This window comes from Pseudophryne corroboree, chromosome 6 (genome assembly GCF_028390025.1).
Source record: "Pseudophryne corroboree isolate aPseCor3 chromosome 6, aPseCor3.hap2, whole genome shotgun sequence".
In the NCBI taxonomy this organism is placed as follows: Eukaryota; Metazoa; Chordata; class Amphibia; order Anura; family Myobatrachidae; genus Pseudophryne; species Pseudophryne corroboree.
In genome coordinates this window covers 415,180,645-415,205,050 of record NC_086449.1, presented here as the reverse complement: position 1 = coordinate 415,205,050, position 24,406 = coordinate 415,180,645, and the positions used below count along the sequence as shown (strand labels likewise).

The following is a 24,406-nucleotide window of genomic DNA, read 5'->3' as shown; positions in this document are numbered from 1 at the left end:
ATTTTTAAATGTGTATTTTAGCCCTGGGAACACTACATTGATTTAGATTGATTTGAAATTGATAAAAAAAATCTAAGAAAATTGACCTTTAGTAAATATACCCCCTTGCATCCACTTTTGTTGGAACTCTGCTGTGTGGGAGCAGCTACACAGAAATAACTTTTACAGCTATCTGGAAGTGATCTTTATGTAAATTATACAGTACATGCATCTCACTCCTACAGCTGAAAGAGTTTGACACCTCACTGCAACAGATAAACTACAACCATGGCTGTAGCGACTATCACAAATATGACTAAATTATACCAAAAGTTTAAAGTACAGTAATATAACAAAATACAATAAAAAGTATAAATAAATATTCACCAACATCAAGAGAAACTCCGCCATAGTAAAAATTGGGTGCGTGCTTTTAGAAATTAGTCACATTTGCTCAAACAACATGAGCTGCGAGCCAGAAATATTTGGTTATTAACTTGCTCTGTGTCCAAGTCACCAAAAATACACTGTTTGGGCAGATGTTTTACAAGAAACATTATCAAATCAAATTAGATTTAACATCCGCTCTGCTGTGGAGCATGTAGGGAATAGATTATATATGACTTAGTACCCAGTAAGTACAACACGCTCTGCTAAATTGCATTTGTTTAATTTACTTTCCAATGACTCCTATGACTCGATAGGGACACATCACTCTATTGTATATAAAGTAGTTGTTATTTCTTAGTGGTGATTACATACAAGACAGATTTTAAATTATGGTGTATTTCATCCCATGCTATTCAGATAGGAATTAACCAATTTGTTCTTAAGCCAAATATTTAAACTATGCAGTCACTAAAAAGCAAAAAAATTAAACCTTTGATACCCTGTACACTCAGCTGTATCGCACCCCTAAGTTCATACCTACCTACTCTCCTGGAACTGCCGGGAGACTCCATCATTTTTGGATATTCTCGCAGGCTCCTGAATAATGGGTGGTCCTTCCACCTCCCACCCACTTCCTTGTAAAGGCGGCAGCATGGAGAGAATAATACCCTTGGGAAGAGGTGGGGACAATATGTGTGTTTCTATGATAATTGTGTCATCTGTCAGGGCCACAACTAAGAAGGAGGTGTCGTGGGCTGTCTCTTCAGATTGCAAGGAGTGTCCTGGTGGTCCAGTGGTTTATATGAGTCTGTAGCCGCTACCCGCCTGTCACTGTTGGCACCCGCAGTCATGTGATCCTATTATACTGCATTCTTTAACTTTGTCCTACAGGACTACAGAAGTAACAATCCAGGGTCTGTGATATGACTGTGCTGCCATGCATAGGTAGCGACTAGCGCCCGTGTCACCCAGGAACCCTCCCAGAGATTTCTAATGTCCCCGCCCCCCTTGTCCAGGCCAATTAATAAGTGCAGCAGATGGTGCACAGTTCAGCTCCTATCAGGCTATGTCAAGTGACAGAGGAGAAGGAGGTGCCAGCAGCTGAGATCCCTTGTTGCATCCCACCCACTTCCTATTGAAGCGGGCAGGATGGGGAGAAAATTACCGTAATCGCATCATTAAGCTCTGCCCCTGTCCTCAGACCTGCAAATCACAGCATTTTACAGTGGTGTGGGTGGGGCAGGTCTGTTCTCCCCCCCTTCCCAAAGTAGCAAGCAACATCTCATCTCTGAGCGTCTCCCAGAAAGGAGACACAGAGAAAGTAGGTAAGTATGCTTTTTTTCATCTGAACACCTAAGGTTTCAGGTCTTGGGATCAATCATCCCACTGCCTTTTAATTTGATACGCTTAAAAAAGAAATGTAGCAATTAATGACAGTATTTGTTTGGGTAATGCAGTCATTTTCAACAGTATTTCCAATTGGGGCCTCTGTAAAGTTAAAAATTGAACTATAAATGGGTTGGGTTCGAAATGCTGATGCTGGGAATGGCTGCAGTCAAAACACTGACAGCAGCATCCTAATGGTAAGAATCCCTACGGGGGATAGGCCCACAACCCCCCCCCCCCTCCCATACCCCCACCAGACCTTAACCCTCCCCACTAGTGCCTGGACCTAACCCCCCGTCTGGCAGCCTAACCCTAACCTTCCCTCCCTGAAGCTTAAACCTTACCCTGGGCCTGGGAGTTGGACACACCTGCTGACACAGGCAAAAAAACATTGGGGGTAATTCCGGGTTGATCGCAGCAGGAAATTTTTTAGCAGTTTGGGCAAAACCATGTGCACTGCAGGGGGGGGGGGGGGGTAAATACTGGCTGCTTTATTTTTACACTGCAAATTAGATTGCAGATTGAACACACCACACCCAAATCTAACTCTCTCTGCACATGTTAAATCTGCCTCCCCTGCAGTGCACATGGTTTTGCCCAATTGCTAACAGAATTCCTGCTGTGATCAACTTGGAATCACCCCCATTGTTACAATTTTTTATAAATGAAGCCATAATCCTGAGTTTATTTAGTATATCTGAAAACCAACATTTATTAAATTTACAATGAAAATACAGTTGAAATATAGTCCCACTGTTTAACTTGCTGTACACGTTTATCCTAACATTGTGACACAAAAATATGTCCTGTCACATGCATGTTGGGAATCACTAAGACAGACAATGCAGAAAAGGGTACAGCTATATTGGTGTTGATGTGATAATTATGGTGCCTCGTCAAGAACATGTTCAGCATCCAAAGGCACTTAAGTAGTGATGCCTCATGGGGATAGTACGACAAACAGTATAACAGTATAACTATAGGAGAAACACAGCAAGTCTAATAGAAAATACTTATAGAAAGATGCTGCAGGTGCTGATTACTTAATTGGTTTAACCTTCAAAATGCAGTCATCAAAAGATAACAGCTCCACACACACACACACACACACACACACACACACACACACACACACACACACACACACACACAAATATATATGCTCTCAGACTCCCTTCTAGTAGTAGATAAAAGTAATATTTTTTAAAAGGAATACTTTAGTAGTGTGGTGATGTAGTAGCTTATGTAATACTGTGCATTTCATTATTAAAACATTTTGCTTTGAGCAGTTGCTTAATATTGTATTTGAAGTTGTGCCAGTCCTTAAAACTAGTGCCCTATTAAGCCAAGGAAATAAAGCTACATCCACTTAAATACATGAATAAAATATGAGCCTTACTTTTGTATTTTTGTCTCATTACTTAAAATTTGCCCAACTATTTTTTATTCAATTACTATGCAAATATATACTACTTTTTCTTCAATAGCTTTCCATTACTAAATTAGTCTTGAAATTAGGGGGGGAATTCTGAGTTGATCGCAGCAGGAACTTTGTTAGCAGTTGGTCAAACCCATGTGCACTGCAGGGGAGGCAGATATAACATGTGCAGAGAGAGTTAGATTTGGGTGTGGTGTGTTCAATCTGCAATCTAAATTGCAGTGTAAAAATAAAGCAGCCAGTATTTACCCTGCACAGAAACAAAATAACCCACCCAAATCTTGAGGTGTGTACACACGGTAAGATCCCTGCTATGTTCGATTTTGACTATGCGATTTCCCTTGATCTCCCCAGAGCCCAGATAGCACAGATAGTACAGATTTTGACTATCTGTGCTTGAGATTTTGTCTATGTACGATTTTGACTAAGTGCCAGTTTTGACTATACTTTATACTAGATAGTACACTAGATAGTCAAGATTGACTTGCCTGCACAGTCTATCTAGCCTTACGATACCGACCCCACGGGAGCGCGCATCGGGATCGAATCTGTATCGCAAGCTGCCTAGCACCATGAGATATGCACTAACTTTTCATAAGATTTTGACTATATAGTCAAAATCTTACAGATTTATCTCACCGTGTGTACACACCCTCTCTCTACACATGTTATATCTGCCTCCCCCGCAGTACACATGGTTTTGCCCAACTGCTAACAAAATTGCTGCTGCAATCAACTTGGAATTACCCCCATGGTTCCTGCTGCGATCAACTCAAAATTACCCCCTATGCCCAGTGGAGAAGATTGACAATCATAATACAAAAAATGTGACGAAGCTAACAAGAAAGAACAAACATATTGGCAGTGAGATGTACCAAGTCTTGGAGAGAGATAAAGTGGTGTAGTTGCCCAAAGTAACCAATAATTTCTGTCATCTCAAAGACTGTGCTAGATAAATGATAGAAGCGGGTTTGTTACTTTGCCAACTTCCCCACTTTACGTTTCTTCAAGACTAGATACTGCTCCCCCTAGGTCCTATATGTTTAAAATGAACAACTCACTTGAGAATCCCAATCCCATAATAAACATAAATGTAGCAACGTTTTTTAATGATGCCATAAAGTCTTTTAGAAACAACTGAAGAACAGTAGTATACTGTAGGTGAAACCAGTGAGAAAATATGTATGAAGTGCGGAAACCTAACCGCCTGATCGTAAGAATCCCCTCCTGCTACCTTTTCTTAAGAGTGTTCCCACCCTCTGAATGACATCCTGAGTTGGTTTTAAAGAGTTAATAGAGATGGGGGGGCTGGGAGTAGGTACATATGAGTCTTGGCATACCTAAAAATCACTACATGTCCTTCTGCTCCATGGTATCCAGCCTTACAGGCCTTGCCTTAGAACAATTGCTATACAGCATGTGTAATTCAATACCTGCCCAATTTTACAAGTATCAGTATGTTTTGCATATCCCAAAAATATTTATACATGTAAAGATTGGAAAATATGATTCAAGAACAGCTGGTATATCTCTGTGAGCAACGTCGTCTAATGTTCCCCCTCCCGAACCGGCCGGTCGGCGGCCGACTGTACACACTGAGCGATATGACCGCTCATATCGCTCAGTTACGTCACGCCTCTGCCAGCCCTGCATGCAGGTCGTGGAAGACAGTTCAGATCCTGCATGCATGCACTTGCGACAGCGACGATCGTTGCCGACCCGCGGGGCCGTGCATCGGTCGTCGTTGGCGGCATACACACTTGCCGATAAAATGAGCGACGTCGCTCAGGGAGGGAGGGGGAAAGTGAGCGACGTCGCTCATTTTATTGGCAAAAGTGTATGGGCCTTTACCTTGACTGTTATTGTTTATTTACCTTATACATAAATAAATAATATATACATTAAAAAAAAAAAAAAATATATATATATATATATATATATAGATAGATAGATAGATAGATAGATAGATATACATTCATTCAGAGTATATAGTTAAACAAATATCCAATAGGGAAATAATAAGTTAACTGAAAGGTATGATAAAGTGCAAAAGAGGACACTCCCCAATATAAAAGGGCATCTGCTGAACCCCAAGTACACAGGGATGGTAAAGCCATGTAAAGGAGTTAATGTTAAACAAGGAATGGGGTATAATCGACCACTGGTGTCCCAAAATTAAGAAGATCAGATACCCAGTATTAAAAAGTATATATATATTAAAAAGTATATATATATATATATATATATATATATACAATTTATCACATCAGAAAGTTACAAGATTTTTTTTTTAAACATAAAAAGTTTTCAAAATACATATAAAAAATACAGTGTAATTGATTTTATAATAAGACAAGTGGGCAAGTTATATTGTCCTAGTATGGGGTCAAAAAAGGTAGCTCAACGCGTTTCGTCTCTCAGGCTTTATAACTTATTCTAGTTTCAATTAAATTGCAATTTGTATCCATGTCGTGATTCTGATGTCAGTCAAAACACCCCCCGTCCCCCCCCACACACACCCATACATATATACTGACTACCCACAGTGCCATCAACTATTTGAAAACAAACTGTGAAATAAACCTTATGGTTCCCATCATTGGATACAATGCAGCAGTTCCCATCATTGACTTCAACTGAAGTTTCCCACCATTTATGTCTATGGGGGAAAGTTTGATTGACAGTGTGGCCGCTAACAGTCAATCAGCGGGCTGCTCCTACAGAGACACCTGTTAATTGGCTGGCGGCTCTTACAATGACGGGACTGACGCGGGTCCCGGTCATTTGAAATGAAGAGGACCTGATCTACACTAGGAATATGTATGGATTATGGATTATCTTCTTTAAAGGTTTTGTGGATGCTACTGGACAAACGGACAGAATGGCTATAGGGATTGCAGGTAAGTACTGTGGGTGTGCAAGAGTATTTATTAAAGCTTCTACTTTCACAGTGTGTCTTGTGGTTTTTTTAAATATTTCTTTTACAGGAGGACTATACCAGCAGGCTCTTAATGCCCTGCATGCTGGTACTTCTGGTTCTCCAAGCACCAGTATACCGGGAAGGCTTGCTAGGACCTGTAGTCTCTCCTGTAATGGACTATTTTTTACAAACTAAAACTCACTCATGGGCTACCAAATTGGCACCCACAGCCCAGGGGTGTCAGGGTTAGCCCTGGGCTACAGCCCTGGCCTTGGGTGCCTTGGATGGGTGGTAGGTGGGGGGCATTATGGGGGGGGGGCTTTATTCCCCCAGGAAACTGCAAGTTGGGCTGACTAGTTAGGGCGGGTAATGCTACGGTCACAGGGACCAATATAAGTATGTACCCTGGATGTGGCATTACCTCCCTCCTAGTGGAGCCTGATGCTGTTTTTTTTTTAAATACGTGGGGACCTCCTTGATCTATGCATGCTTCTATCAAACTTGCACCTAATAATGAAACACAAGGTTCAAGTTTACAGTACATATGAAAAAGCTTGCATGGACTCGCATAATGTAATTGCACCCACTGTAGAATCAGACATTAATTGTACATAGAATATGAAGAAGCTAATCAGAAAGCATCGTCATATGTCACAAGTCTTTAGCCTACTAAGGGAAATCACAGCCCTTCGTATAGTCCTAGGTTGTTACAGTGCACCTTTTCTTTACAGTTATTACTAACTTTTATTCCAGCAATAAATTAAACACAGACGTTAGTTATCACGTCATTGGGGATGTGTGTGTACTAACCATGTGTCAGCTGGTAGCTAAAAAAAACAATATTCCTCAAAGACAAGCAAACTGATGTTAATTGCAATTCAGTGTCCCTTGTTAATAGCATCAACGCGTCTGCTTTTCCTATCATGTTCATGTTGGACTGAAATAGCAATAGGTAGGCATTGTGGGATAGGGCTGAAGGAAAAGGTTTACCTATTGTTTATGACAGAGAATGCTCCCTGGGAGCCTAGGGTATTTCATAGATTTGCTACTAACCATATGTTACCTTAAGTCATGGCGAAATACTTGACATGTATTTCTTGAAACTCCCTCTTTTTAGTCCGTTAAATATAAATTACCTAATTGGTAAATAGAAATGGGAAATGGGAAAATTACTGAATTCATTTGTGATATGGACCTAATTTGACAAAAATATCACATAAATTTGCCAAATAAATAATACCCAGAGAAAAGTCAAAACCCTCATCATCCATACCTAGCTGGAGAGACACCGGAGAGACCCAGGGAGGAAGCGGGTAGGATTATAATGAAAAAGCTCAGGGACAGTAATCTTCATTCGGCGCCAATTCTAAAGATCCCCCATTACTGATGATAGTGCATTGGTCAGTGATCCTATCGCTGTGCCTTTGATCTTACATATATGTATATATATACACAGTATATATATATATATATATATACACACACACATATACAGTATATATATATATATATATATATATATTTATATATATACACACACACACGTGTGTATATATATATATATATACACAAAAACACAATAGCCCGGCACTCACATATTGAAGGATTCAAATAATGGGCTTCTGGTGCCTTCCCACTAGTTCCTGTGACCCGTAAGTATAAATTGGCAATAAGGCGTCACTCCAGAGTCTTGAAAAGATGTAAAGCGGTGGTGTAATTCATCAATGTTTCAGGACATGAGGGCCCAATCATCAGGACACATGATGGGGCTCGTGTCCCGCAACGCTGATGAATTAAATACACCACCATGCCACATCTTTTCAAGACTCCGGTGTGCCACCTTATTGCCATATCATATATGTATATATACTGTGTATAAATATATATATATATATATATATATATATATATAACAAAAAGAAATAGAGGTTGCAGATAGTGTAGCATGTTAAGAGCACAATGGCTGTGAAAAACCCGCCGGGAAGGCCAATAATTTCAGCCGACAATTCCCTTTTTCAACGGATACCACAATTTTTGGATTCACTTCTTCAACCGTATGTCATTAAGCAGGACACTTATTTAAAGGACAACACTTCATTATTAATCAAACTACAGCAGTTGAATAACCTTCCTTCTAACACATTACTGTGCACACTTGGGGACAAATGTAATAGAGTGAGAGTTTCAGAAAGTGAGAGATTTGGTAAGGTTTTTCAGATTTTTTTTAAAGTGGCAATCATTTACACTGCAAAACCAGGTTGATCTTGCTGTGTAAATGATTACCACTTTAAAAAAACCTGAAAAACCTTACCAAATCTCTCACTTTCTGAAACTCTCACTCTATTACATTTGGCCCCAAATGTGCACAGTTTATACACTGTCATCCCACATGATGACGGACTGGCAGCAGTCAAACAGTTTTTAAAGGATCAAGATTTTCATGAATTAAATATCGAGTTATTCATTCAGCTTTTGGAACTCATGTTAAAACTTAATAATTTTTTACATAATGGATCGTTTTATTTACAGAAAAGTGGTTGTCCCATGGGATCCAACGTCTCACCATCCTTTGCGAATATTTACATTTTCCATCAGGAGAAATTGTTTTTTTTTTCCGAGCAGAGCATCATCAGTCAACTATTGCTGTACACCCACTATATTGACGATCTTCTAATTATTTGGCGAGGAGAAGAGGACCATCTTAAACAAATTATTGATAGTATCAATATTTGTGACTCTCCCATCTAATTTTCTTATAGCATTGATAAAGTTAATTATTTGGACATTCAGTTGTCCATTGGAGACAATGCCATACATACTTCAGTCCATGTAAAAGATACTTTATTGATGGCTAACAGTTTTCACCCTCCTGCTCTCAAAAAAGGGTTAGCCAAATTCCAAATGATGTGGGTGGCACGAATCACCAGTACACCTAAGAAGGTGGAATCTGCCATAGGTACCATAATTAAGAAATTCCTACAACGCGGATACAATCGTCAACTTTTACTACAACAAAAGGCTGAAGTACTGCAATACACAAGACAACAACTGCTCATGCCCAAAACAAAATCAACATCTCAGCCACTAATTCCATTTGTAACTGAATATACATTGGCTAGCCCAGTAATCTCTAAAACCACCAAAGCTTTATGGCCTATCACTGCAACTGATAAAGATCTTCCTGGCCTTCACAACCATAAACCTTTAATTAGCCACCGCACAGGGAGAAATATTAAAAACATGGGTCGTTAAAACTGACATCACCCTACTTTTACAAAAACAACCCAATGCCAACTACAAAAAAACTGGCTGCTATCACTGTGTCTCCTGCATAACAAGAAAAAAAATATAAAATCAACCATGTTCTGACATGTACAGCACGTTTCGTGATATACATGATTACCTGCCCCTGCGGTCTGAGCTATAATGGCCTAACCACACGAATGTTCAAGGAACGGATGGCCATGCATAAATCATCCACTAAACAAGCGCTTTTGGGTAAAGAATCTGACCAACCAGTGGCTAAACACTTTTTTCAGGCCAGCCATCAATTATCATCACAATGTTATAAAATCATCGACCCTGTTCCACCTTTCTTTCGTGGTGGAGATTGAGCACATAGACTTCTTCAATTTGAATCCAAGTGGATATACATCCTCGATACCATCCATCTCAAGGAACTTAATGAGAAAGTACTTTGGAATGTGTTTCTAGAAAAACTTCACGATTACCCTCCGTTTCTAACCTTGCCTAATATTTTAGGTTATTTGAAGATTTATAAATGTGTATATATACACATTAGATCATTTAAATTGATAGCCCTTAATGTACCTTTTCTTTCTCATTTTAAACAGTATATAGTGTAGGTGCAATGGCCCTCATTCCGAGTTGTTCGCTCGTTAGCTGCTTTTAGCAGCATTGGACACGCTAGGCCGCCGCCCTCTGGGAGTGTATCTTAGCATAGCAGAATAGCGAACGAAAAATTAACAAAACTGCTACTAAATCATTCTTAGCAGTTTCCGAGTAGCTCCGGACCTACTCACAGATTGCGATCAGCTCAGTCCGTTTAGTTCCTGGTTTGACGTCACAAACACGCCCTGCGTTCGGCCAGCCACTCCCCCGTTTCTCCAGACACTCCCGCATTTTTCCCTGACATGCCTGCGCCAGGAAAACGCTGAGTTACCACCCAGAAACGCCCCTTTCCTGTCAATCATTTACCGATCAGCAGTGCGACTGAAAAGCGCCGCAGAATCCTCAGCAAATCTGCTAAGTTTTTAATTAAATAACTAAGCGCATACACCCTGCGCAGTTTGCAACAAATCGCAGCATAGCGAAAATCGGCAACGAGCGAACAACTCAGAATGACCCCCAATATGCGTACCATGTATCCTCAGTTTTTCATTAATTTTAGGATTCCATTACTGTCTTCCAGTAATTTTCACTTTTTATTCTTATGTATTTTGCTATTTACACTTTATTCTTATGTATTTTGTGCTATTCACACTGTATAAACGCACTTGCTTCTTCCCTTTCTTGCAGGGTGTCCCTGCACTGTGTCTCCACATTTAGCCCTCCCCCTCAGCTTCAGCAGCATTACCGTTGCTTGGCAACTGCCGTCACTTCCTTCAAGTTTTCTCTCCTCATGCAGATGCAGCGTTTTTGTTGCTGTGCAACCGCCGCTGCTGCACCTCCCTCCTGCACAGCCGCATCATCGGGTGCGTGTGTGACATCACTTTACCGGCGCCACCGGCCGGACACCGGGAATGAGCACCGCACTTTGAAGCTTCCTGCCTCCTTATATAAGGTATGTCCTTATGCTCTTATCACTTTTTATGCACCTAATGAAAAGGGCGTTGGGCCTTGAAACGTTGTGTTAATAAATTGCACCAGTTCATTGCTTTCTAAAGACCGGATGAGTGGTGCCTTTCCTTTACTGGATATTGGTATTGTGTGTGTGTATACACACACACACACACACACACACACACACACTATATATAATATATATATATATATATATATATATATATATATAAAACAAAAAGAAACAGAGGGTGCAGATAGTGTAGCATGTTAAAAGCACAATGGTTTACTAATTATAAATCACACAGGAAAGTTAAAAACTGGAATATCTGGGCAAACAAACTTATTAATAGATAGCGTGCCCAGAGGATTTTGGAAGCTGGTTCACTGCACTCACCATGCTGCGGGCACAAGTTATATTCTCCCTTTATGGGTGTTGTTTGTTTTACTCCTCTCGGTATGTCTACCCTGTTGCATAACTTTAGGCCATCTGTAAAAAGGCATACTTTGCCTTCAGTACAATTTGCAATGTCACCAATAAAGATAATAAAAAGCACTGGTCCAAGTACAGATCCCTGGGGTGCTCCACTGGTAACCTTTCCCTCCTATGAAAGCACATTTACTACAACTCTGTTTCCTATCCTGCAACCAATATATTATCCATTAAACCGTCTTAGAATCCTATCCCAAGCTTTCAACTTTATGTAACAGTCAGCATTGTGGGACAGTGTCAAAAGCCTTACTAAAGTCTAGATAAGCTACGTCTATCTCCCCCCCCCCACCCCATGATTTACTACCTGCCAAAGAGCCACTTATACATTTTCCCATCCCTACAAAATTAGCATTCCTAAAATGTAACACTTTTGGTTTTATGTGGGATGAGTCGGTCCCTGTCTTTATTTTGAAGCATACTGCTTGATGGTCACTGGACCCCAGGTTTTCACCCACATGTACTGTACATCACCATTTGTGAGTATTAAGTCTAATATTGCGTCTTTCAGGTGGGCTTCTCACCAATTGCTGGAGGGACGCTCTCTGCAAGGAATTCAGAATGTTCCTACTTCTAGTGGAACTTGCAACAGACGCCTCCCAGTTTACATCAGGTATATTAAAATCTCCCATGATTATTACCTCTCCTTTTAATGTCATTTTAGTGATAACCTAAATAGGTTCTTGTCCAGTTCCTCTTCCCAGGTGGTCACCTTCTCCCCTGTTTCTATGGTCATCCAAAGAGCCTCAGATTTTTCTACAATACTTTGTATACATTGCTGCTACTCCTCCTCCGAGTCTTCCTACTCTGTCCTTACTAAATAAAGTATCTAAGGGGAACATTTACTAAGCAGTGATAAGAGCAGAGAAGTGAGCCAGTGGAGAAGTTGCCCATGGCAACCAATCAGCACTGAAGTAACATCTATATTTTGCATACTATAGAATGATACAGAGCTGCTGATTGGTTGATGGGGCCACTTCTCCACTGGCTCACTTCTCCGCTCTATAATCCCAGTATAGCTATGTCCCAGTCATGATGCTCACTGCATCATGACTCTGTAATAGCCACAATATACAGATCATCTCTTGTCACTATTGCAACTAGTTCTGGGATTTTATTTTCTAAGCTCCTAGCATTTGCACGGGTGTAGTACGGTATGCCGGCGCTCGGGCTCCCGGCGACCAGCATACCGGCGCCGGGAGCCCGACCGCCGGCATACCGACAGCGTGGCGAGCGCAAAGGAGCCCCTTGTGGGCTCGCTGCGCTCGCCACGCTGCGCTCGCCACGCTGCGGGCACGGTGGCGCGCTACGCGCGCCACACTATTTTATTCTCCCTCCAGGGGGGACGTGGACCCCTACGAGCGAGAATAGCTGTCGGTATGCCGGGTGTCGGGATTCCGGCGCCGGTATACTGTGCGCCGGGATCCCGACATTCGGCATACTGAAGACCACCCCATTTGCACACATAGCTTTTAAGAGTTACGTTTGTGATTATCCTGTTCCTAACTATGTTCATCTCTCTGTCTATGTTTATTTGGTTTTAACCTGCATTATCTTCTGTTGCTGAGGATATGCATACTATTCCATTTGTTTGCAAAAACAATACCTCTAGGGTGGGGATTGTTTTACTCCTATTTGGTTTCCTGCCCACTCTGCTGATTTAAACACATCCTGATGAAGCATCCAAACTGCTCACATAGGGGGACATTTACTAAGCAGTGATAAGAGCGGAGAAGTGAGCCAGTGGAGAAGTGGCCCCATCAACCAATCAGCAGCTCTGTATCATTCTATAGTATGCAAAATATAGATGTTACTTCAGTGCTGATTGGTTGCCATGGGCAACTTCTCCACTGGCTCACTTCTCTGCTCTTATCACTGCTTAGTAAATGTTCCCCTTAGTATTCTCAGTCTCCTTGAAGAATAGTGCAGGCCATCACTTTTGTATTAAGTCCCTACCTTGCTAGATGGCTTGACTATGGCCTGTTAATTCAAATCCCTCCTCATTACATTACATTTTTAGCCAGACATTGAAGTTTCTGATGCGCTAAGTTCTATCTTCCATCCTGTGTACTGGCAATATTCCTGAAAAAAGTTGCAGTGGTTGCCACCTGCTTTAGAGCAGTCCCTAACATCCCAAATTCATCTTTTTGCAGCCATGACTTCAGTGTTAGTCATGTAATTTGTCCCTAGGTGTACTATGACATCTATCTCTACGTCTTTTCTCTCACTGAGCAAACTTCAAGGAGTCTGGTCACTATTTATATAGTATCTGAGGCAGCTGATAACGGTTGGTATGGAACACTGTGTTTCTAGCAAGTTACTCTGTCTCACCTGGAGTGCAGAACCTAATGTGTGTATTTACCAGGGACACCCACAAGGCTGTAATGGGCTTCTATATGAGATACCCACAGTCACTGCCCAAAGATTAACCCCACTAGGCAGAACCTGACAGAGTACAAACCTATGAGAATTACATAGCTTGGGAAAACCCAGGGGTCAGACAAACAAAACAGACTGTAGGTCAGAATACAAAAGTGGCATATTATATTTTGATGTATTCAATCTGGACATATTTACACTATTAAGGGAAGCTATGCAAACATTTTACATACAATATATGAAATACATAGTAAAATATGCTTTACTGATCCTAATGTATATGGCCTATAAACAATGTTGGAGTGATGCCTATAAAATGAATTACTTATTAGTATTCACTGCCACAGTATTCAGTATTTTTCACTTCTCATGAAATTACTGTCCAGCTAACAGTTGATTAGCCAGATAGAGCCCTTCAATGGTCTCTTGTATCGCTACTGTACCCTGATAAGTTACTGAATAACATACATGTGTGAGCTAAACGCACCATGGATTAATTTGTTCTATTTTTATAACTTAGCAGGGTTATTATTACAAAAGTGAGTCACAAGCTCAATCAATTGAAATCGTGTTCCTGTATATCTACAGTTTATTCCCTTGTGCTAATGAGAAAAAAAAGTTCTTATTATATTTAGTTCTTGATGTAATACATAATCTATACATCACTGGACTGTGATGAATGTCATCCGCACTGCTAGAAGTAGAACTCAGTCCCGTTAATGGTTTTAGCTGGCAAGTACAGCAGTTCAATACATAGGTTCAGTGCTTTAATGAAGATCCATCCTAATTTGGATGCTTGCCATGGATTCTTCTGTGTATGCATTGGCTAGTACTGCAGATGACAGGCCTCAGGCTCTTAATATCAGTGATCATCAGGTTGCTAATGGAGAACATCTGGTTTCAGCAGGATATTAGCTATTTGCTGCTGTTATAAGCAATATTTAGTCCCCATTGAAATTCTAAGCTCTAATAGGAGGAAAACACAATTATAATAACATTACATACAAGAAAGAGTAAGCAAGATGAGATCATTACTTATGACATCAGTATCCCACAGCCATGAATATACAGGTATAATTCCAGTTCTTCAGGATCCTGTTAACCTGGTCATTCTGAAATGTAACCCAGTGGAAGTACAGTAGAAATCAATAGGGGACCCAAACAAATAAGAACATTGACCAAACTTCCTACAATATAGTTATCCAATGATAAAACAAGACAATCCTGACCATCAGATCTAACATAAAGTAAATAGCAGTCCCACCTTGAGGCTATTAGGATTTGAGTTTTTTTTCTAAAAAAAAAATAGATCTCAAACCTGAATTATTATGGTGGAGTTGTGTGTCTAGCATGAGATATAGGTGTTATTTAGACAGATACTGTATATAATGATCCCCGAATAGCCTTCTGTCCTGTAATATCCGTGATACTCTGGAATATTGACAGACATCTTGGACTCCAAAGAAAGTAGGCTAAGCTCCTAGATTCCTAGTGTACATGAAAATGTCAGCTGATCTTCAACACACATAAAGAGGTCTACTACAAGCAAATGGCCACTGCTATCGTACACTGGTGGTCATTCCGAGTTGTTCGCTCGTTGCCGATTTTCGCAACGGAGCGATTAGGTGGAAAATGCGCATGCGCATGGTACGCAACGCACATGCGCTTAGTAATTTAACACAAAACTTAGTAGATCTACACAAGCTCGAGCGACGTTTTTTCCTCGCTCAAGTGATCGTAGTGTGATTGACAGGAAGTGGGTGTTTCTGGGCGGAAACTGCCCGTTTTCAGGGAGTGTGCTAAAAAACGCAGGCGTGCCAGGTAAAAACGCAGGAGTGGCTGGAGAAACGGGGAAGTGGCTGGCCAAACGCAGGACGTGTTTGTGACGTCAAACCAGGAACTTAACGGACTGAGGTGATCGCAATCTAGGAGTAGGTCTGGAGCTAATCATAAACTGCAAGGAATTATTAAGTAGCAGTTCTGCTAATCTTTTGTTCGCTATTCTGCTAAGCTAAGATACACTCCCAGAGGGCGGCGGCCTAGCGTTTGCAATGCTGCTAAAAGCAGCTAGCGAGCGAACAACTCGGAATGACCCCCACTGAACACTGATGTCACAAATGCCTCTAAAATAAATGTATATGGCACTGCAAGCCTGTGTGGTCTTGCACAGGCATACTGGATAGTATGTGCAGATACATGGAAGCAGCAAGAAGACTGGGCGTCATCGTGACTTGAGCCAGGACATGACATATTCCAACTAAGTCATTTTCCATAGTTCTTTGGAATAACTGTTGCTAGCTTTTATATGTGTGACTTTTCTACACTGATAATGAGGGTGAAGAAGCTCTGAGCCCCAAGATATCATCCTGAATAATTCATAATTTTCTGCAAAAACATCACATAAGATATTCCTCACTAATCACTCATTACAACATTAGATTTTCAATAAGAAACGTACTGCCCCCGGGCGCTGCCAATCACTGGGTAACTGTTTTTATTCATTATATATAAAAAAAATTCTGAAGCATTTAAATGTATAGTAGGGATGGAGAATATATGCAATGTTATCTTTAATGTACATACATTTTCCATATAGCTAATGTTTCCCATATACATAAACCTGAAAACAACAGTATCTCTACATGCCTTTGTACTGTATAGAGCAGGCGGCAATATTAATTCCAGACAGACAAACTGCTTTCACCTGCCCTCCTGCCAAAGTCTAAATTGATATGTGCTGTACTGTGTTATGAACTTTGTAATGCCAGACAAAACACTTGAATAGACAATCAACATCTAAACTGCACTATATTGTAAGATGAAATTGAGAAAAACTGAGAAACAAGACAATATAATATTGTATATAACACTCTCCAATCAATGCACTATACAGTAGGATGATTTTATAAAGTATTATTGGTGCAAATATCATTTATATAATTTACCTATGATGAGTACCTTGCATCCATAATTAAATCTTTGGCTACCATATACTGAGAAAGTGCAAATAGCAAACATGCAGACGCACATACAGTAGCAACTTTCAAAACATAGATAAAGTAACTGATACTTGGTTAGTTTAACGTACATTTTAACTTTGATAGTAAATAAAATAATAATGATGGTTTCAGCCACATTTCTCCTGTAAATGTTTCTTTGCTTAAACATGGTACACTCCACCTTTGAAATAAATGAAGCCATTACTTTCTATGAAGTAACTACTGTACTTTTATGGAAGTCAATGGAACTATCACTTTCAAGGAACGAACATCAAAATCAACAGAGTAATTGTGTAGATACTGTAGAATTTAAAAGAAAACTCAGTTTGCAAGGGTCTTTATTCTCTAATGTTATTTTAATATGGGAGAGAGGGGCAGTATAATATTTTTTTTTGTTCCCAAAGACAGCTAGAATTCACTTTTTATCTATTATTGATTGGTTTATGTTGTCAAAAAATTGACAATATATCATGGAGAAAATCAAATACACAATATGGACAAAAGTATTTGGCCACACCTGTAAATTACTGTATTCAGGTATTTCAATCAGACCGTTATCACAGTTGTATAAAATCAAGCACTTAGTCTTGCCGTTTCCAGTTGCAAACATTTGTGATACAAAATGGGTCATTCTGAAGAGCTCAGTGACTTCAAGCATGGTACTGTGATAGGATGCCACCTTTGCAATAAGACGGTTCATGAAATGTCGTCAATGCTGGATAAACAACGGTTATCTGTAAGTGATACTATTAGAAAGTGGAAGTATTTAGGAACAACAGAAACTCAGTCCTGAAGTGGAAGACCACATAAAATCACAGTGCAGGGTCAATGACTAATAAGGCGCATGGTGCGTAAAAGTCGCCAACACTCTGCTGATTCCATAGCTGAAGTGTTCTAAACCTCCACTGGCATTAATGTAAGCACAAACACTGTGTAGCGGGAGCTTAATGGAATAGGTTTCCATGGCCGAGCAGCTACATGCAAACCTCACATCACCAAGTCCAATACCAAGCGTCAGATGGAGCGGTGTAAAGCACACAGACACTGGACTGTGGAGCAGTGGAAATGTGTTCTGTGGAGTGATGAATCACGCTTCCCTATTTGGCAGTCAGACGGGCGAATCTGAGTTTGGCGGATGCTGGGAGAACGTTACCTGCCTAACTGCACTATGCCAACTGTGAAGTTTGGTGGAGGAGGGATAATGGCATGGGGCTGTTTTTAAGTGTTTGGGCTAGGCCCCTTATCTCCAGTGAAGGTCAATCATAAGGCTTCAGCATACCAAGACATTTTGGACAATACTATACTTCCAACTTTGTGGCAACAGTTTGGGGAAGGCCCTTTGCTATTCCAACATGAATGTTCCCTAGTGCACAAAGCAAGTACTATTAAGACATGGTTTGATGAGTTTGGTCTGGAAGAACTTGACTGGCCCGCACAGACACCTGACCTCAACCCCATCAAGCATCTTTGGGATAAACTGGAAAGGAGATTGCGAATGGAAGCTGTTATACAGTAGTTGCAAAAGGGGGACAAATTCTGTATTGGAATACAATGTCATTAAAGTATGTTGGTGTAATGGTCAGGCATCCAAATACTTTTGTCCACAGTGTATTATCTAATCATGCCACCACTTACTGTAGATGATTAACATAGGTGAAATGAGGTGGAAAGTTTTAGATGAATTAAATGAACAATAGAATCAAATGCATACAGGCCCTCATTCCGAGTTGTTCACTCGCTAGCTACTTTTAGCAGCATTGCACACGCTAGGCCGCCACCTTCTGGGAGAGTATCTTAGCATAGCTAACGAAAGATTAGCAATTCTGCTATTAAGTATTTCCTTGCAGTTTCTGAGTAGCTCCATACCTACTCCTAGATTGCGATCACCTCAGTCCGTTTAGTTCCTGGTTTGACGTCACAAACACGCCCTGTATCTGGCCAGCCACTCCTCCGTTTCTCCAGCCACTCCTGCGTTTTTACCTGGCACGCTTGCGTTTTTTTAGCACACTCCCTGAAAACGGCCAGTTTCTGCCCAGAAACACCCACTTCCTGTCAATCACACTACGATCAGCAGAGCGATTGAAAAGCTTAGTTCCCCGTGAGTAAAATAGCATAGTTTTGTGTAAAATTGTGCATATGCATGCGCAGAACTGCCGGATTTTAGCCTATTAGCAATTCTGCTAAAAAATAGCAGCGAGCGAACAACTCGGAATGACCACCATAGTCCCCTTTTTTGATGCTCTCTAATACATGTAGGTCTTTACATATTATCAATTGTAGTTTTGCCATAATCATTTTGAGGAACAGGACAAACCAGTGGAGTGCTCTACAAATATCCTGAACCTGCACTGAACAAATGTTTTAAACATATCAGGGGGGAAAGCGTATCATTATAATATTCATTTGTCACCATACAGCTATCCACAAAAGAACCGATTCTCAGACACCCATAATGTTGTTGCAATTCCGTCTACTTCTAGAGATCAGAATCTACTGTATATGAACATCAGCCAGTATTCTGAGTCAGGTGCATTTATGTGACCATACCTACCAAAAGCCCTCCTCCTGCAAGAGCAGCCATAACTATTATCTGCATGTGCACCAGTCTCATCTTTGATGCAGGATATCCAACTGATGTAGGACATATCTATGCATAAGCTCACCTGTAAATAGCCCACATCTTAGGCTACACACACAGATGGTGCTTCTTCTACAGGAAAATGCCCCCTAGACAGACAGTAACATCCATTCAGCCATATGTGAGAAGTGACTGAGATGCATCTGACTCAGAATTACTCATGTTTTCTCAAAATTGTATTTGCAGGATGCGACACGTGCAGTTTTCTAAAACTTGCAAAACCCATTTGCATTTGGAATTGTGTATATCTCTGAATCGGACACAAAGGAATTAAGTCCTAAAGAGTTTCAGGGTGTGGCTCAGTGCAGAAAACGAGATACAGTACATGGTGGGTCATTTATGCAGATAGTTTCATGCTGTGCCATGATAACCATAGTACAAGATGATGGGGATGGGGTCATGGTAGGCATGTATTCATATCTGAGTATAATGACCTCCTGCCAAATAGAAGAAACATCTCATTCAGGTACCAATAAACAAAATCTTCTGCAGAGTGTACTGTAGCTAAAAGGTGGGTTACATTTGTAAAATACATCATATATGTCTGTTATACTGTATGTATTAAAAAAAAGTCCTTTAGACACATTTTACTAAGTGTATCTTAAAATATTGCATATACCTGATTCATTATCATGTGTTGCCTATATTGCATGTGAAATATATCAAGCAAGCAAATAAAAAAAAAAATTGTATGGACCAATCAACTATGAGCATCTTCGGTGTTAAAACACAAAAATAAATAGGACAAACAGCTGGTCTCCTACCTCTGTCAAGTGCGGCATTGGGTTAAATCCACAAAGGTTGCATACCATGTTCTTGCATTCTGTGCAGGTATTAAAATTGGGAAGGTCCATAGAGCCAAGATTTAGTTCTGTTTTACACAGAGGACATAACAGTTTTGTCTCTGCTATCTTTTTAATTATTTCTGGTTCTGCTTCTTTTGAAATTTTCTTAGATTCAAGAACATTCTTCTGTGTTTCTTTCTCTTGAATTTTTTCTACATCTATTACTTTTGCTGAAGGGCTAGATTTGGTTTCTTCTGTTTGTTTTGCAACTACAGGTTGTATTTCTTTTTTCACTGGAAGAATTTTGGGTGACTGTGGAGCTATAGGTTCTTTTGCTGATTTATTGGGTTCAGTTATTTTCTGTGGAGGTGCAGGCTGCCTAGGAGCTGTACCTTGTGTGCTTTGTGCTTGCGTGCCTGGTTGGGCTGCAGTGGATATAAAACTAGAGGCTTGGCTAAATATTGATGCACCAAACCCAAAGAGTTTTCCAGTAACTGTTTCCTGTGGTGTTGTAGGTTGAATTTTAGGAGTTTCTGTGACACTTCCCAGGTTCAAACTGAAACGTCTTGGCTGCTCTTGTGATTTTTGGGGCTGAGCTGTAGGTTGCGCTACTGTTTGTGGAGTCACAGGTTTATGAGAAGGACTGGGTTTTGGGGTAACTGGCACTGTAGGTTGTGATGTTGTTTGTGGAACCACAGGTTTACTTAAAGGGCTAGGCTTTTGGCTTACTGATCCAGGAGACTGTGACGTTTGTGGAACCACAGGTTTATGTGAAGGACTCGGTTTTGGACTTATTGGCCCAGGGGACTGTGATGTTTGTGGAGCCACGGGTTTATGGGTAGGACTGGGTTTTGGGTTTCCTGGCCCAGAAAATTGAGACATTTGTGGACCTGTAGGTTTATGCAAAGGACTGGGTTTTGGGCTTCCTGATCCAGGAGGCTGAGATGTTTGTGGTGCTGCAGGTTTATGTGAAGGACTGGGTTTTGGGCTTCCTGGCCCAGGAGATTGAGATGTTTGTGGAGCCATAGGTTTCTGTGAAGGACCTTTTGGGCTTCCTGGCCCAGCAGGCTGAGATGCTTGTTGAACTGCAGGTTTATGTGAAGGACTGGATTTTGGGCTTCCTGTGGCAGGAGGCTGAGATGTTTGTGCAGCCGTAGGTTTATGTGAAGGAATGGGTTTTGGGCTTCCTGGTCCAGGAGGGTGAGTTGATTGTGGAACTGTAGGTTTATGTGAAGGACTAGATTTTGGGCTTCCTGGCTCAGGAGGTTGAGATGTTTGAGGGGTTGTAGGTTTATGAGAAGGAATGGGTTTTGGGCTTCCTGGCCCAGGAGGTTGAGATGTTTGTGGAACTGCAGGTTTATGTAAAGGACTGGATTTTGGGCTTCCTGGCCCAAGAGGCTGATATGTTTGTGGAGCGGCAGGTTTATGTGAAGGACTGGATTTTGGGCTCCCTTGCCCAAAAGGCTGTGAAGTTTGTGGTGCCACAGGCTTTTGTGCGGGTGTAGGCTTTGGACTTACTGGCACAGGTGGCTCCTTTGGCGCTTGCTTGCCATCAATCTTTTTTGGATTTTTTGTAGGATCTTCTTTCAGTTGTGAAGTTTCAACTTTTTGAGAGTTATTTTGTTGTACACTGGTTAATGCAGATTGTTGCAATTCTTGCACTTGATGGGACATAGGAATGTTATAGTCTGGTTTATTCTTGTCTGTAGCTGAATGTTCCACTGATGTCTTTGCAGAATCTGTGATATTAGGCTGCATCTTTATAGGTGCAGCAGCTAAAACAGTTGATGTAGAATCAGTCTTTGTCTGAAACAATTTAGAAGGAGATTCACTGTGCACTGGCTCCACTGGCAGCTTTTTTTCAGGTACCAATGGTTTGCTTTTATCTGGCATTGTAACTTTACCCGTTTTATTTTCAGTTGTTGGTTGATTAGACTTGATTGATGAGTCCGATACGGAAGTCTGTTTTGTTAATATTGGTGGTATTTTGGAACCTTGCTTTGTGGTTTGATCTGGCACTGTGCTTGATTCCTTCTTTACTGAAGAAACAGTTTTCTCAGTTGGTGGTATTACAGGTACAGTCTTTTGCTTAACTGGCTGTGGCATAGGTCCAGGGGCAGTCATATCCATACCGAGGGCTCTCTGCATCTGACAGTTCAAGCAGAGCCATTCTTGTATCTGTTACCAAAAGGGAAAACATCATAAATACAAGAAAAAAAAACACAGTAATTATTCAAAACAAATAATTCAATTTCTTGGCATAAAAACAACTTTTTAAAACTTAAATGAAAAAAGCATACAGCTCTTTATCTGAAAATATTGTGACATGCCAATCTATGCAATGATATACAAGTAAATTATAGAGTTTTTTTCTAATAACCACAGTGACTCTACTGTACAGTACAGAATACTGCATGAACCATTTACTGCTGGTGGAAGCAATGTTTATTACAGATTTCAAGAGAAATGCTGCTTACAGTACATATCCAAAATTTAATTTTTATTTTAAAAAGTGGTAAACAAACATAATTCATACAAGGTTAATTACAAAATTGTGTCCTTGTTACTAGTTTTTGCAGTGTTGGCCTAATGGAAAGTTATCTAGTTAGGGATCCTAGTCCATAATTCTGGGAACACTGTTGATGTAAAGCTGCCACGCCAGGGGTTCAACATTATTTAATAGTTCCATTTGTTCATTTCACCATATTTTATCACTTCATGGTTCAGTATATGTATTTTAAGTCCTTAATATAATACTTGTCTTTTATTTTGTGTATATAGATTTATTCTGGGGAGCATTAGAGGTATTACCCTGTTTAAAATCTGTTAAGCGGTGAACTAAATTTGACATAGAGTAACGCAATGCTGGTCCACTTCTCCACTGGTCTACATCTCCACTCTTTTCATTCCTTGATACATTTGCCCCACTGTCTCCACCACAGAGTAGGTGCAAGGAAGATCCCCAGCACATTCTTGCCTACCCTCCCCCAAGTGGTGTTACGGGGCCATGATGATAAGTTTTGTTTGGAATCTCATTATTATTGCCCTATTTCATGATGCCACAAATGACCTCACCTTTTTTAGTGGAAAGGAGCCCAGACTATTTGAAATAAATGATCACGGCTCTGAGCTTTTTTAAACATCACTGGAGAAATCACATTTTAAATCAATGGAAATTGCTATAAATATCATTGCTATAAATATCTTACGTTCAAAATGATTATTTTTTCCCAAATCAGAGTTGTGGCAATGAGTTCATTGTTTGGTGGCAATATGTGTGACGTGATTCTAAAAAGGTAGAAAATCAAAATTTAGTAGATTCCTTGACTCTACTTCTGTATCGTCCCTTTTTCGGATATAACTATGAACATGGATAAACTCATTGGTTTACAACATTTTTATTTAGCTTTCAAAGTAAAATACCAAAGTACAGTATTTTATCATGACTTATTAAAAAGAACTCCGGGCACTAGCACTGTTTGCTGACACATAATTAAGCTATTGTATAAAACGACCAGAGCAGGAAGTAGCATGCTCAACTACAAAACAATGGGGATCAGAGAATGTAAATACAGAGTGTATCACCCTAAACAATACCAAAATCATTCTTGCATTATTAAATGTAAATGAGAGGGATTTAAGTATTATTGGTCACTACTTTATTTCAGACTGGTAGGGGGAGATTTGGATCATGTTTTTACTGGCTGTTTCTAAACTGTAGTAATAGCTGATAATCCTGTATCTGTCCAGAGAAACATGGAATTTGTAGTGTCCGCACTATGTAGACAAATCTGTTGTCATTAACATTTGTATCTGAATGTCTGTCATTCTGCATCTTATCATAGCAAAGAAACACAACCTAATGTACCTCTGGCATTTTGATAATGTATGTGTAATAATTAACAGTTGGTCAAAAATATATTACAAAAACTGTGTAAAGATCTGTTCTTCACCTGGAAACTATAAAGACTGCCCCTGCAAAAAATAAATAACTAAATAATCAAATAATAATAATAATAAATAAGAATTTACTTACCGATAATTCTATTTCTCGTAGTCCGTAGTGGATCCTGGGAACTCCGTAAGGACCATGGGGATTAGCGGCTCCGCAGGAGACTGGGCACAAAAGTAAAAGCTTTAGGACTACCTGGTGTGCACTGGCTCCTCCCCCTATGACCCTCCTCCAAGCCTCAGTTAGG

At 40.3% G+C, this 24,406-nt stretch overlaps 1 protein-coding gene across 3 annotated transcripts in view; it reads right to left on the bottom strand.

The window, feature by feature from the left end:
- Positions 1 to 24,406, bottom strand: part of PCLO (piccolo presynaptic cytomatrix protein) — a 447,385-nt gene that overhangs the window by 320,283 nt on the left and 102,696 nt on the right. For all 3 annotated transcript variants that reach the window (XM_063926936.1, XM_063926938.1, XM_063926937.1), the window contains exon 3: positions 20,187 to 22,385. In XM_063926936.1, coding sequence (XP_063783006.1) covers positions 20,187 to 22,385 — 2,199 coding nt within the window. The remainder of the gene's footprint in view (positions 1 to 20,186; positions 22,386 to 24,406) is intronic.